This window comes from Sinohyriopsis cumingii, chromosome 9 (genome assembly GCF_028554795.1).
Source record: "Sinohyriopsis cumingii isolate HCF-2022 chromosome 9, ASM2855479v2, whole genome shotgun sequence".
NCBI lineage: Eukaryota > Metazoa > Mollusca > Bivalvia > Unionida > Unionidae > Sinohyriopsis > Sinohyriopsis cumingii.
Genome location: NC_142969.1, coordinates 58220500 through 58235184, shown reverse-complemented (window position 1 = coordinate 58235184; position 14685 = coordinate 58220500). Strand labels below are relative to the sequence as shown.

Genomic DNA, 14685 nt, shown 5'->3' with positions numbered 1-14685 from the left:
GAAGGCAAGAAAGCAGATAAGACAGATGAGATGAACAACTGCTGAATCCACTAAGGAATTCACATCGTGAAAACTAAATTTAAGATCAACAAAATCAATCAGCTACTTCAAGCCAACACCTTTTTCGAAGAAAACAAATAATCAAGTACACACAGTACATAAAAACATCATCTACTTAGTTGGAAAATATCACAACTCAAAAACATTCTAATTGGATATATCAATACCACATCTTTTGCACAAGAATTATAGACTGCCTAACTCAAGCCCCCTCTCTACTCTTCTGTCTTGTGTGTGTGAAATTATATTAAGCATGTATGTGTATGTGTGCGCACTTCTACATTTCTTTTTCTCTAAGGCTCCATGTATATGGTGGTAAAAACATGTGTATACAATGTGTGAATATTCCTACCGATTCCTCTCTTCACACTACACATCTACGATTAACATGTAGTAAATGTGATGGGGTATTAGTTTTGTTATCAAAGTCATGATTTGGAAGTTATCATGGTTATAAGGATGGTAAAGGAATTTAGTTTTGTAGTAACTAAAGCAAATTGCATACATTTGGCGCCATTACTGAATCATGCATATCAGCCAAAGTCTAGTAGTGACTAAAAACAAGGAAATGTCATCAATTAATAAACATACATACACAACATAAGAACACATCAGGAATTTTAATACTGCAATAGCATAGTAACATTTTATACTGTTAAAATCCCCAAACAATACATACCTGGTTCTTAAGCTCAGCACAGTAAATTCACTTCCACTTTATAAAATATTTTTGTTTACTTATAATTTTGTCTATCCTTTAGATAATTTTATATATTTTTAAGCTTCAAATTGAAGTTGTATTATTTTACCAATGATTTGTTTTATTGAAATCATGATCTATCTATCCTGCATTTTAAAATATTTTTAGTCAATGTTTCACAAAGGAGGGAACTGATCATGGATTACTTTCCTTGCTTTAATATGCAAACTAGTGTGTCAACCTCAATGGTGGGAACAAGGTTGGTCAGATGCAAAATATCCTCATTTATGTGTGGATTTGCTAATAACTGAACCCATCCAAGACTTAGATGCCATAAACCCACCAAAATCAACAACAAAAATTGGTTTCTTGAGTGGATACAATTTCAGCCAATCAGCTGCATGATCACCTAATTAGTATGCATTGATCTTGTTCATTCTTGAACTTGTCCAAGATCATAATAATAAAAGCATATATTCCAAGTTTAATCAAAACTGGTTCAGAAATGCAGCATGCGTAGTAAGTGGTAGCAATTTCAGTCGATCATATATAAGGTTGTCTCATCTTTATGAATACATCTCTCTTTATTTGTTCAAGACTTTAATTATACAAGTTATATTCAAGTTTCATCATACCACAAGCCGACTTGCCTAATAAAAACCACATGACATCACATACAGTATCAATAAGTCAGACAAGGCAAAATCAAAACGACTGTGGCCTCCGAATGTACCATAAAGTTAACTGATTATACTAATTTGCAATTTTTATTTATTCGTCTTTTCATCATGTAATAAACATAATCTTACCGTTGTACTCATGGTAAATAATATCTATAAAATTCGTTTAATAATTTAATGGCCAATGCTCACAAATGTTCAACATGCTTAATAAATTGTATTTGCAATGAGCACTTATACATGATCATATAAATTCTGGACATGTAATGAAAAAATTGACTTGCCCATCAAACTTTTCAACATCTCTTGGGCTGCCTGACAATATCTTGTGAAAATTAGCACACAAGCTACAACACTGCTGATTAACTGCTTGCTGGGCAAAAAGAGTAAAACTTGTAGCAAGTTGAATTTGTATATGACATGTTCACGTCAGATCCAATGGCAGTTGGACCTGACTTACAGGCGAGTATAAACAGCCAGCAAAAATGTCCAGATGTCAGTTACTAAAAATTTAAACTAAAAAGGAATAGAATGGGTTACTGCACAATTGACGGACAACTGTATAACGGTCAATTGATGGACAGCTGTCTAAAAATCAATTGATTGAATAATTAATATTAATCCAACATGGTTGCCAAATAAAATGGAGATCCATTTAGAATGCATTGCTAAAATATGACAAGCCTCTTTTAAGGTTACGGGGTAAAACAATAAAAAGGAATCTATAAACAAAACAAAACAAAATAAGCATCGATAGCAAGAGAAATACAAGTCCACGTTTATTCTCTCATTTTAGGAAGAAAACAGTATTCTGCATTTACTGCCAATGTAGAGGCCATCAGACCATATCTCTTCATGAAATTTGCATTCAATAATTACATTTATATACTTTGTTCCCTTTTTATAAAGTCCTTCATGTCAACCATAAAAGTGAGGCTACTTTATAATGACCTATGCATAAACAAATTTATTTAAAGATTTATATCACTTAATATTGGTTATTATCAACAGCTTGGAAGTAAAACAATAGGAAATGAATTATGTGCCTATAATAGACAATATACATCAGATTCTCAGTTGATTACATACTGTTATGACCTGTCATGAGAGACCATCTGCACTGAGAGATCGTGATTTTTGACAGAAGGGGTGGTAGGTTATACCACTGTAGTGATAACTCTCCCAAACATGAAATGGAAAGTTTTATTAAACAGACTATTAAAAATAAGTGCTCTTGGATTTCTACAAGTCAAGAAAAACATGAACTTGTATCAGTGGCTGTCAGATTGTATGAGAAGCAATGTCATATTGTGGGCTTTACAAAAAGGGATCACTGTCATAACACTAGTATGTCATTTAGGATTTCCAGGATTTTACTGAAGTTTTCATTGACAATATCTGACTGAAACAGTTTGTGACAACATGGTCTACCCTCATGAATCTATTTTGCAATCAAATTTACATGCAACACTGTCATAACTTTATTTCAAAACACCTGTATGTGCACAATTATTGGTATACAAATAAAGTCCTTCCAAACACATATGAGTATGATGTTATTTTTTCAACAGTTTCGAATAAAACACATAGGTGATATAAGGTGAAATCAACATGAAATAAAACAGATGAACATGAAATTTGTTGACAACTGGAACAAAGTGATCTTGACTATGTCTTCATGGCTTCAGGCTGGTCCATGGATTTTCCTTGATTTTCCAGCTCTGCCCTGTACATGAAAAAACCGACTATAAGTCATAGCTCATGGATAACAGGATACCTGTCAAAAGTTCAAGGTATAAAGCTTCATAAATCAATGGAGAAATAAGTTTTACATGGAAATCTTCCTAAGTAGAAACATTTATACAATGGACACCTGCTCATAAAGGACTGTTTCTATGAAACCTTTTTCTTTATTTCATCATGATATTTAAACTCTATACAACACAGTCTGCAAAGATTAAGAGATTTTAGTCCTCCCTCTTTTAAGTACCATGCATGGAAGCCATAAAGCATACCAAATATACTCGCATGCAAGCTGAATAATGTAGGAAAAAATAAAGGTCTGGAAGAAGGGTATTGGTTTATCCGTGGGTTAAGGTCTAAACTTGAAAGTTTTTAAGATTTTTTTCTTTACTACCATAATGGCTGTAAATCTAGGGACACGAAAAAATAATTTTCTATGTCCTAACACATATATGCTTGAGAAAAAAATACATTTTATTGTGTCCAAACACTTACTAAACTGTTATAAACTACCATGACTGCTTTTGTTATTATTTTGCATGTGCATATTTTCTTATTTCTCCAACATGAAATTACATATAGGTAAATAATGACTTCATAATTCACAGGCAGGTTCGAGTTTACCCGGAAGACCAGGCTATACTATAATGTACTTACACGATGCAAATCGTGCTAAGCGACACTTTAATCCTTGTTTATTCCCAAACATATTCGATGCTGATTTTTCTTTATTCAGTGTTTTTACCAAATCGCATTCTTCCAGATAGCACTTAACTAGTTTGTAATAGCTATTTCATTTATGCTGATCCATGTGCTCATCAATTACTCTTTTTAATGATATAAGCGACGCTATAAACTAAGGTAATCTTTATGAAAAGGTATACATGTTCAATTGTGCAAGGCACAACCAGCATAACTGTTACATGTTCATGAAAGAATGGGAATAATAAAGGCTAAAATTCTGAATATAGATCAACTAAGATCATCATCAATCTATTTTACGATTGTTTTGGCTGAAAAAAAATTCCCCACACAATGGAAAGCTGGACATTTTGGCATCTCCTTTGTTTATAACTGGTGGATTTGTCTTTTGTTTTCCAACAGCAATACAGGCCAGTTAATCATTCAAATCCTGAAACTGGCTTGGGATTTAAGAGATTATGAGTTAGGTTATGCACTTTTTTGTGTTAATACATCTTCAGTTTGGCGATTGGCTTACATGCAAATGGGTTATATGCGTGTATATACAGTACTATTTTATTATCAATTAATGAAAAGGGATCATCTACTTTATAACAAGAGCTGTGTTATGATGAAGGTCCTTATAATCAGGGAGTGATGTATCATATGTAATGATGAGGTTTTATTAAAATCCTACGCAAAGGGACATAACTATAGACAAAAATGAAGATTGCCAAGTTCCTGCTCACATATAATACCATGGATATTGTTATTGAGGTTTTATGCCATCTTTTAGCACATGTTAGGCTATACATGACAGCCACAATAACTGGTGGTGGAAGAACCCAGAAAAACCATGGTAAGAACCACCGACCCAGAGGAAGCTAATAGCAAGCCTTCTTACATATCCACACAAGCCAGGCCCAAGACTCGAACCCACATGGAAAGAGGTGAGATGGCAGTGAATCTTTGATCGGCAAAAGTGAGCACTTTAGACCCGCAGCACCATACCATGGTTATAATCAAAGTGTTTTTCTGACATCATGTGAGGCCGGACAACAGCCAAGGTAGGGGAAATCCTACGCTGATATTCAAAATCTGGAAAATAATTTTCTACATGTGAATGTGAGAAAGAATGTTGCGGTCCATGTTGCCTTTGATACAAAAGATTGCTGTAATTATAAAGTATCTGGGCTCAGGAACAAATTTTCAAAGCACTCATTCCCTGGGATAAGTGAGTTGCAAGAGTTACTTGTCCTTGTCATAGTCTAATACATCACATGGGACAAGGTTTGTAACTCGATGTAAATTACAGCTACATTCTATAGCCTTTGATTTCTTAGTGGTATAAGCATTTACTGTGAAAAGTTTCAGTAATCCAGGTGTCATCATTTTACTTTTCAACAAGTTATCACTCATTTTTTAAGAGCTAAATATGGGAGAAACTACAAGGCAGAAAATTTCTAAATTTTATGATCTTTGTCCTGGTCAGACATTGCCCCAGTCACCTTTATTTTCAAGTCTGTGCAGCATTATTAATACACCATCATGCCAAATTAAAAATGCTATCAGATATTTATACAAGTAAATAATTACTTTATAAATGTCTATAACTTGAATCTGAATGAAGAATTCAAACAATTTCTATTTGCACTAACTTCTGTATTAAATGATCCTTTCTGATCAAGCCTCCATTGTAAAGAACCACATATGGGTGCCATAAAAGGAAGATTGCTGACTGGCCAAAAGAACTGGAGCATTTCAAAGTCATTACCTTAACTCGATTATAAAGAATAAACTAGTCTTAATTTTAAAAATAGATTACAATGGATTACAAATTTATTGGTTTCAAAATGATACATAAATTGCTGAAAAGTATCATTGTAAATACTAACACAACTAAGTAATCAAGTGTGCAACTGTAACACAATACATGTATGTTCATAATATTTACCTACTTTTGTGCCAAGCTTACATAATAAAGTCATTTCCATTTACAGCATGATCTAGACTGACAACTAGGCAAATTAGGCATTGGTTACTTTTAACCAATGCATGCCAAATAGTAAGTGGCAATAAACTTGCCCAAGGATGAGTACGCAGTAAAGTTTAAACTTGACCAAGCCAAATATTTTTTACCTGAGGACAAGTGGTTTCCTGAGTATTTAGGATGGTCTTACCTTAGTTGAACTGAAAAATCATCTTCTATATTGTCATCATCCCAGTTGTCTTCCCACACATTTGTATCCTCTTTGTCCTCATCCTCTCCCTCCCAATCTGCAATATAACATGCAATTTGTATTTCTTTTGAATGTTATATTCTATAGTATAGTTTTCACATGCAAATATTTTTACGAGTCCTTATTTCCCTGATATCCTTATAGCAAGCACCCACTTGGAATACATTGGGCTTTGTGTACAATGTATGTTGAAACATCATGATGCCATGTAATGAGCTGCCATATTGGTCTATATCCAGTCAACCGGGTCCCTTGACTGACAGTCACATTGCATGCATACCTGTAACCTGATGGCTATCAAACTTTACATATTGAAAGTACAGTTTTGATCAATACTGATAAAAGCAAAGAAGATTCAGAAACATTCATGAAATACATACTATAAAATGACTTATTTGCTTGTTTACATTTTACTTCTTCTCCTGTCTTCTTTCATTGCATCTATACCTGCCATATTCCCAGACAATGTTCGGCATTTTTTGCAACTTGGTGAGTTTTGCAGTCCCAAAAGATGTCAAATTATAGGCTTAATTAGATGCAGTAATTGCTGCTCTTAATAGTTCAATAAGGGGTTTGAAGGTAATGCAAGTGCCATTAGTGTTCATCTTTGCACTCACTAGAGACTGTATCTTACTGCTGTTCAAACTTCCCTTCTGGTCAGATCTGATTTGTTCTTGATGACCATTACGTTAGCATTGTAAGAAATGTATCTGATGCAATACAAGATATGGTTGGTTCTATAGAAAAATGAAATATACATCACATTTGGGACTGACCATTTCATTGGAGAGAATGGGGGATAATATTTCAAGATTAACTCATTAACCCCTGGAGGTTTTATTTCATTTTCACCTAAAATGTGAGTAGAAAATACACTTTGGGAGCTATTTCTGAATACATCATAATACACTGACTTCCAAGAGATTTCCCGTCAAACTAATGCCTACTTGTGTTAGAAACATCGTTTTTCATTGGCTATTTCACTCGTGCATGAGCAGAAGGGTAAAAGTTGGATTTTTTTGTTTTTGCTTAACAGACCCATCATTTTCATATCAAGACCACTCTTTATTCCAAATGCCAATCTTATCCTACTTTTTGCAAAGGTTTGTCTGTCTGTGTGCAGTTCAGACAGGTCTGCCTTAGATCTGAGGCCTTAAAGTCTAAAATCCAGACACAAAATCAGATTCTGACCACAAGCAAATTTTGGGTGGAAAAAAATTTGGGTCCAAAATATTAGGTTTTTCCCTCTGCATGTTGTAGAGCAACCAGAACATCCAGATTATTTGGTATCATTTTACAGCTACATCAGTCTACCTTTCTATAATACCACCCACTTTAATGTATCATACATGACCTTGACACTACAGAGCTAGACAGTAGGCTACTACCTCCTGATGCATAAATGCAGTGCCAGGGATTAATGAGCTAACAGGGGCTTTACAGGTAATATGGTACATTAGCAATAAACACATCTGTCTAGCTGGGGTGAAAATTCTTTATCAACACAAACTGACTGTTCACACATGAGGGTCTGATTTTTTCAATAAATCTATTTCATGGCTTTAATCATCCTGAACCTGAAAATCACAGGTCAATTAAAAGTTGGTGTTGTTGCTCTTTCGGATTTAACCCCATTTGTCAGTGCAAGATAGGCTATACATGGCAGCTAGTATAATTGGAGGAAAATCCTGATAAGAACCACCAACTTATTGGAAAGCTACTAACAATCTTTCTCACATACCCATATTTGATGAGCCTGAAACTTGAACCCACCTGGACAGTGGTGATGGTAGTGATTGGTAAAGGTAAGCGTATTAGACCAACTGGCCACCTAGGAACTTCAATTAACAGTATTTTAACAAGATCAAGATAACAAATGAGAACTAATCTGAATGTTCAATTTGTGGTATTGAATATCATACATACAGATGGTGCTCCTATTTTGACGTGTACACTCCAGAACTACCTATGTTGATATGTTGTTTTGCAGTATGTGCAAAGAATTAAAAGACCTACCACCACCCACCCACCCTGAGCCTATGTGCTTCACAAAAATAAAACTTCCTTCAAACTGGAGTGATGGAATTTTTTTTGCTGGACTTTGCTTGCATTGTGATAGCTTCTATTACTTCCTGAATTTAGGATTAATTAGATTATATTCACAATAGTGTCTCTTAAATTTTCACTTTGTAACTTAGCGAAATAAATTGCTAGTCGTAACACTAACATCTTAATCATGCACAGTAACTAATTGTATGAATAACTGTCGACTCTTTCCATACACATGGTGTATTTGACACACCATAGAATCCACATCTGAAAAGCACGAAGACATATACATTATATTCACTGTGACAGTAACTAAGCATTCTGTGCTCTACTTTGTTTAACATTCACGATTAGTGAAAACAATAACATCCAACAGAACTGAATTAAGTACCTTCTTTTAAAGTATGCAGCTGTCAATATATCTTAAATGATCATTCATTTCATTAATATTTCTCTTATCCTTCATTTAGATCACACACTTGCTTTGCAGGACATGCCTTTTCACACAGCTGTTGTTGTTGTCATAGGGTTTAACGCCATTTTTCAGCACACGATAGGCTATACATGGCGGCCAGTATTGATGGTGGAGGAAGAACCCGGGAAATCTCCAGAAAGAACCACCGACCCTCGAGAAGCTACTGGCAAGCTTTCTCACATACCCACATTGGCCAAATCCGAGACTCAAACCTATGCAGACAGAGGTCCTTTTCACACAGTAGCAAAACTGCATGCCACAGCTACAGTTCTCATCCTGAGATGCCATAACACAATGTGTCATACAAAAACATGATTCTTTGCCCACTAACCCCTGACACGTCAAAAGTAGGACTACATACCAGAGAGAAGCCATTACAGGTGTATTTGAGTGAAAGGTACTTGTACAAGCATATACCCACAGAGGAAAATTTCTTATTTATGAGTCCATTCAAGTTGTGTGCTCCCCTTGCCTCGATCGTGCAGGAACAGTGTTCAAACATGAACAACTTAATTTTGACTGGATGCAGTGGCTTGCTGCCACTTCCAATGAAATTCACAGACCCGAGACACAGAAATATGTTTGATCCAACAAGATGTAGATAGGGTTAACACATCAGAACCTTGGCTAGCAAACATGCTTCAGTGTATGCCCATACAATGTATAAAAGATAAACAGGCCTGCTTTGAGCTCTTTGTTAAGTCCTTTGGAGATTGCTGTGGGGAACCCCACTGTGTTAATCTGCATAGCAAAAGCTCACAAAGTGGAAAAACAATTCATTTTTGAGTAATAGGCAAATCAAGGAGGTGTTGTTGTTGTAGGGTTTAATGCCATTTTTCCGCACATGATAGGCTATACATGGCGGCCAGTATTAATGGTGGAGGAAGAATCCGGGAAAACCACAGAAAGAACCACCGACCCACAAGAAGCTACTGGCAAGCTTTCTCACATACCCACATTGGCCGAATTCGAGACTCTAACCCAAGCAGACAGGGGTGAGATGGCAGTGATCCGTGACGGAGAGCGCTTTAGACCTCTCAGCCACTCGGGGCCCCAAAGAGGTGTTAGATGCAAGTAGAACTAGAGTCATCACATACTGCCTTGAATAAGAACATTTAAAATTAAAGACTGGCAACATGTTTTGAACAGTGGCAACATTTCTTTGGGTTTTTTTGTACTCCATATACAAAATGCAGATTATGATTATTTCAGTTGTTGGAATAGTGTAACTCATTTTTCAAGTCAATTTAGGAAAAAATTAGCTATCAGCAAAACTAGCAAAAATAAATTCCAGAACTCCTAGCTGACAGAGGTTTACTTTGTGAAGCATTCCAGCAAATGGGGGGGGGGAGGGCCTATGCAATTCCTGAATGAATGAAATCAACTTACCGTATTTACCATATGTTAGGACACCATATTTGTTGGGACACTAAATTAACTTTAAAAGTAATTTTGGGGGGCACTGTATGTTCTGGGACACATTTTCTTTGAGTCGTAAGTTGGGGGACAACTTTTAATTCATTTGAAATTTACATGTCAGAAATTGCTCTCCAAAATGAAATTTTATTTTAAAAATATATAAAACTGAACTCAGGATAACTCGTTAATCCATTGCAGCAGCATCTCATCAACCCAACCCTTCTACTGCACACATATGATCCATTATTTTAGTACATAAATACTTTTAGCTTTCTCGTGCCATTAAAAAATTGTTGGAGGCAACACATCTCCTGAAGTGGAAACCAAGGACTAAAAGTCAGATTTTTAAAAATTGTCACCAGTGCTAATTCTCGTACTTTTAATCCCCACCTTATTTACAGTCCATTAAGGAATGAGCTCAATGTTATCATATTGGTGGCAAAATCATTTCTTCTGGCCTACACGACCTCATCAAATGGGGTTTTATTTTCTCCAAATCTTCTGGGCAACACCGGGTCATCGATGTCCGTGCACAATGCACTACACTGTGTCACTTTAAAAATTGTTCCACTGTTGCAATTTATTTTCAATATTCCCATGAATATTGGTGATAAGGAACCAAAGTTAGCTTCACTATGTCTGCAGACTTTGTACATTAATTTTTAAAATAAAATATTGACAGTAAAAAAGGTCAGCTTTCTTTGTAATTAAAATAACCAGCCTTTGATATCTTGTTGGTAAGTTGAAGCAAAGAGTTTATTGCTCACTGCCGGTTGTGTTTATTCACACCTTGGCTTTTATTTGCATGGCATCTGTAGTCATAATTAATACAAATGGACAATGATGTCTGCTGGTAAATAGTTTACACAATAACTTCGATAATACTTTTTGTAACCCATACTAGTGAAAAGATTATCATTTGCACTCAAGTGATTGTATCTTCAAATAATGATTTGTATTTGCGAGATTCTGTCATACAGTTTACCTGGATATCTTGGTAATTTTGCACCTAATACATCATCATGCATGAATGACAGATGCCTTTAAGCAATTGCCTGATTATTTTCCTCTTGTTTGTGATTTTGTTGGATCCACTTATACAAAAATCCGAGTACAACCAAACATGATTTGTTTCTGTATCTTATCATCAGTGAACAATGTGCCTTGTGTTATCTGACATAAGCAATACACACTATAGTATGGATGCCTACGTTACAAGTTTGTGGATATATTTTGTTCTTTAATGCTCATGATGAAAATAAAGAAGAATAAATGATAACAATATAAGGTCTGTTTCTTTTATTTTATTATCAAATAAGCATTTTGTTTATGTAACTTATTGCAACATGCAGTGGAAGCACAAATTCAACACAAATTTATTTTGTTTCTTAAGTCCTGGGACATATAACCCAGGTGAGAAAAAAAAGTTTCACCATAAGTTCTGGAACAGGAAAAAAATTTAATTATTTTATCATGTCCCAACATATATGGTAAATATGGTACAAATTATACATGGCTCATGATACATTGCAAACTGCAATCATATGACATTAGTACTGAAAGATTTCTGGTGTCACCAGTAAAGCACTGCTGACTGTGAACATGGGTTCAGTAAAATGAATCTCATCAAAACTGGAATCAGAAATAAACTCAGCATATCAACTCTGGAGAATATAATATGAATCTGCATGTATAAATGTCTAGAGATTACTAATGAACACACAAGAGTTTTGTGGCATCAGCTGTGAGAAAGATTGTGAATGGTGCTGATGCATCTCAGCTCCAGGTACGCTGCTCTACAAGTGTTCAAGACATGATGGTGCAGTGGGAGAGTTATCAAAAGTAGCACCTAGATTTCAATGTGACTGTCTAAACCTAACAGAAGTGTCAGTGATATTAATTGATTCTGGTAAATTTTGGGTTTGAGAAATTCTTTGTGAAACAACAAGTATGACTTCAGTTTTATAATCATTTATTTGTAGTGTATTATGCCTTATCAAATACCATAATATTAGAGAAGCACTTACCTATGCTTTGGATGGTGGAAGCAACTTGTTTTGGAAAGCTACATTTGTACAGTTGAGTGTTGTCAACAATTTACTGAAACATTCTGATTTCTTTCAGTTTGGAATGACCTGAACCATAATAAAGCATTAATGTGTATGCAAAAAACATACTGCAGACAGTAACGAGATCATGGTCAACCATATCAATGGCTGAGGATAAGTCAAGGAATGTAAGAAATGAAACCTTACCATCATCCAATGCAGACAGATTAGTACTGCAATGTAAGGTGTTGATTTTGAAACTCTGATGGCAAAGAGGGTTGACTCAACATACCTATTGGAGTTGATGTTTTCCACTGTTTCATAGTAAAAGTCTTACAGGTCATGTAGGTATTCTGAACCAACTGTTTCACTAAAGGGTGACATTTGTTGGAATTAAATTACACGTACCCTTAAATGGCAATTAGTAACTTTATTCTGATCCTCATATATCTATATTCCTTTTGTAAAGTTATTATTACATGCCCCAAGTAGTATTTACAGCAAAGTTGTGTGCATTCAAAACAAACTCGTGTTATTGGTTATGATAGGCAAGGCATCTTTTCTTCACCCAGTTGCGTACCTAGCTACCATTGTAAAAGTCCCTAATGATCAACAAATCTGAATTGACAGTAATTTTTCTACAGTCTTTTACATGTAAAAAGCACAGTGGGAAAAATTGGTATTATGTACAAGCTGAAATTAAAGACATGGCATACCATACAGAAGATATATAGGAAGTTACATAATTGCCTACAATTTATTGGATTTGTTGTTTTTATCTATAGGTATTTTCCCAGGCTTTCTTTATAAATGACACTGTCACATCTCTGTAGTACAACTTCTTCCCAACCATAGGCACATTCCCTCTTACATCACAGTGCGCAACAAAACTGGAATAAACGTGATCACCCCACTTGCTTTACTGTCCCTAAAATTATCTAAGTTTTGATTCATTGATTGGATTTACGTCACGTGCACCCAGAAGGGCATGTGCAACGGTTATCGAAGTTAATCACTGAATTTACCGTTACATGGAATTTTGATGGACAAGGTGCAAAATAAAGTGAATAAACATCATTTAAATGTATGTGTAATTAAATTCTCAAAAATGAAACCTATAGCTGCAGAAAAGTGACTTAGAGCGTATACATGAGCTATGTGAGTTGTACTATACGCAATCACAGGTGCTCGACGCGAGCTTGATGTTAAAAAACCACATACTACATTTTCTACGTTGTATCAAACTGAAGTTACGTGCGATTTTTGCAAATTGTTTCATTGTGGACAAGTCCGTGCACATGTGAAAACCAATGACAAGAGTTATATGGACAATGTTTTAAACTCTATGGTGCATCCCTTCTTGAATTACTGAACAGTGGTAGATGCAAAAGTAAGTGATTTACTTACCATTAACTCGATTCAACTTTAGGAATCCTGTTCCATGCAAGAATTAGGCATCGTTTTCTTCACTGCACATACATGCGACTCTATTTTCAAAATAGGTAAACTATGCGGCACATGCGTCAACGCCGAAATATGATTGTCTCAAAAGGTTATACTTATTATCTGAGGAGCACGGACTTGTCTCAACATTAAAACTTCGCGAAAATGCAACGTTTCGGAGCCCGTAACTTCAGTTTGGTACAACGTAGAAAAGTCAATGACGGCTTGATGGATAGAAAAATATCTCAGGAGTAAAACACGCCATATAATATGGTTGTGTGCCTTTGAAGACGGAAATAGCATAAGGAAATCGAGGATCATGGGTGGAGCGAAGTATTTGGAAGTTCCGTACCTTCTCTCATATATCATGATAGAGAGGGTCCTATGTCAGAACGGGCAATAGGGGTAATTTAAGTTATTTTCGTCACTCTGTATGATTTTTTCCTTTAGATGATTGTTTGTTTTTTTAACATCAAGCTCGCGTCGAACACCTGTGTACGCAATAGGCAGGAATACACGTCAGTACAATGACCCAACAATAAGTGATGACGAAGCCTTATTTTAAATTGTGTTTTCTTTGCAAGTATTGGCCTGAGGCAAATGATATTAACCATCTGCAGGAAATTCTTCAAATTCATCATCTTCTTCAAGAAGCCCTAAATCGGGCTTTTTTTCTTGTTTTTGGCTCTCTTCTTGTTTCTGTGGTTCTGCCATGAGTATGTAATTTTGCAAGGGATGTAACTCTCAATATTCTGACTGGTTCTTTGCATATTTTGTGGTCTTTCAACTTGTGCAACCATCATTACACCGAACATCAAAGGGCAGCCCGGATAAAGTTAGAACCTCATATTGATTTGTTATGCAGCTGAAGAAAAAAAAACCGGCATATACTGTAAATAGGAAAAGTAAATGCAACGATTATTTTTATATATATAATATCTTAACTGACTTGATTACATAACAGTAGTTAATGGGGCTACTTGGGGGTCAGTGGGAATTTAACATGACAATGGTACTTGGGAATAATGTGAATCGAACACGGGTTACGTCATGGGGTTTTATAAGGACAAAAGGGGTTTATAGGGAGAAACAACACACACACACACACACACACACACACACACACACACTAGTTTTGGCAATTGAG

At 35.5% G+C, this 14685-nt stretch overlaps 1 protein-coding gene across 1 annotated transcript; it reads right to left on the bottom strand.

Annotated features, from left to right (window-relative positions):
- Positions 1–2194: 2194 nt before the first annotated feature.
- LOC149791887 (26S proteasome complex subunit SEM1-like) lies at positions 2195–14288 on the bottom strand. The gene is made up of 3 exons (XM_089970392.1): positions 14150–14288; positions 6045–6141; positions 2195–3166 (listed from the first exon to the last, which is right to left on the bottom strand). The coding sequence occupies exons 1-3, from the start codon at positions 14250–14252 to the stop codon at positions 3109–3111; spliced, it is 258 nt and encodes an 85-aa protein (XP_089826518.1). The 5' UTR covers positions 14253–14288; the 3' UTR covers positions 2195–3108.
- Positions 14289–14685: the final 397 nt, after the last annotated feature.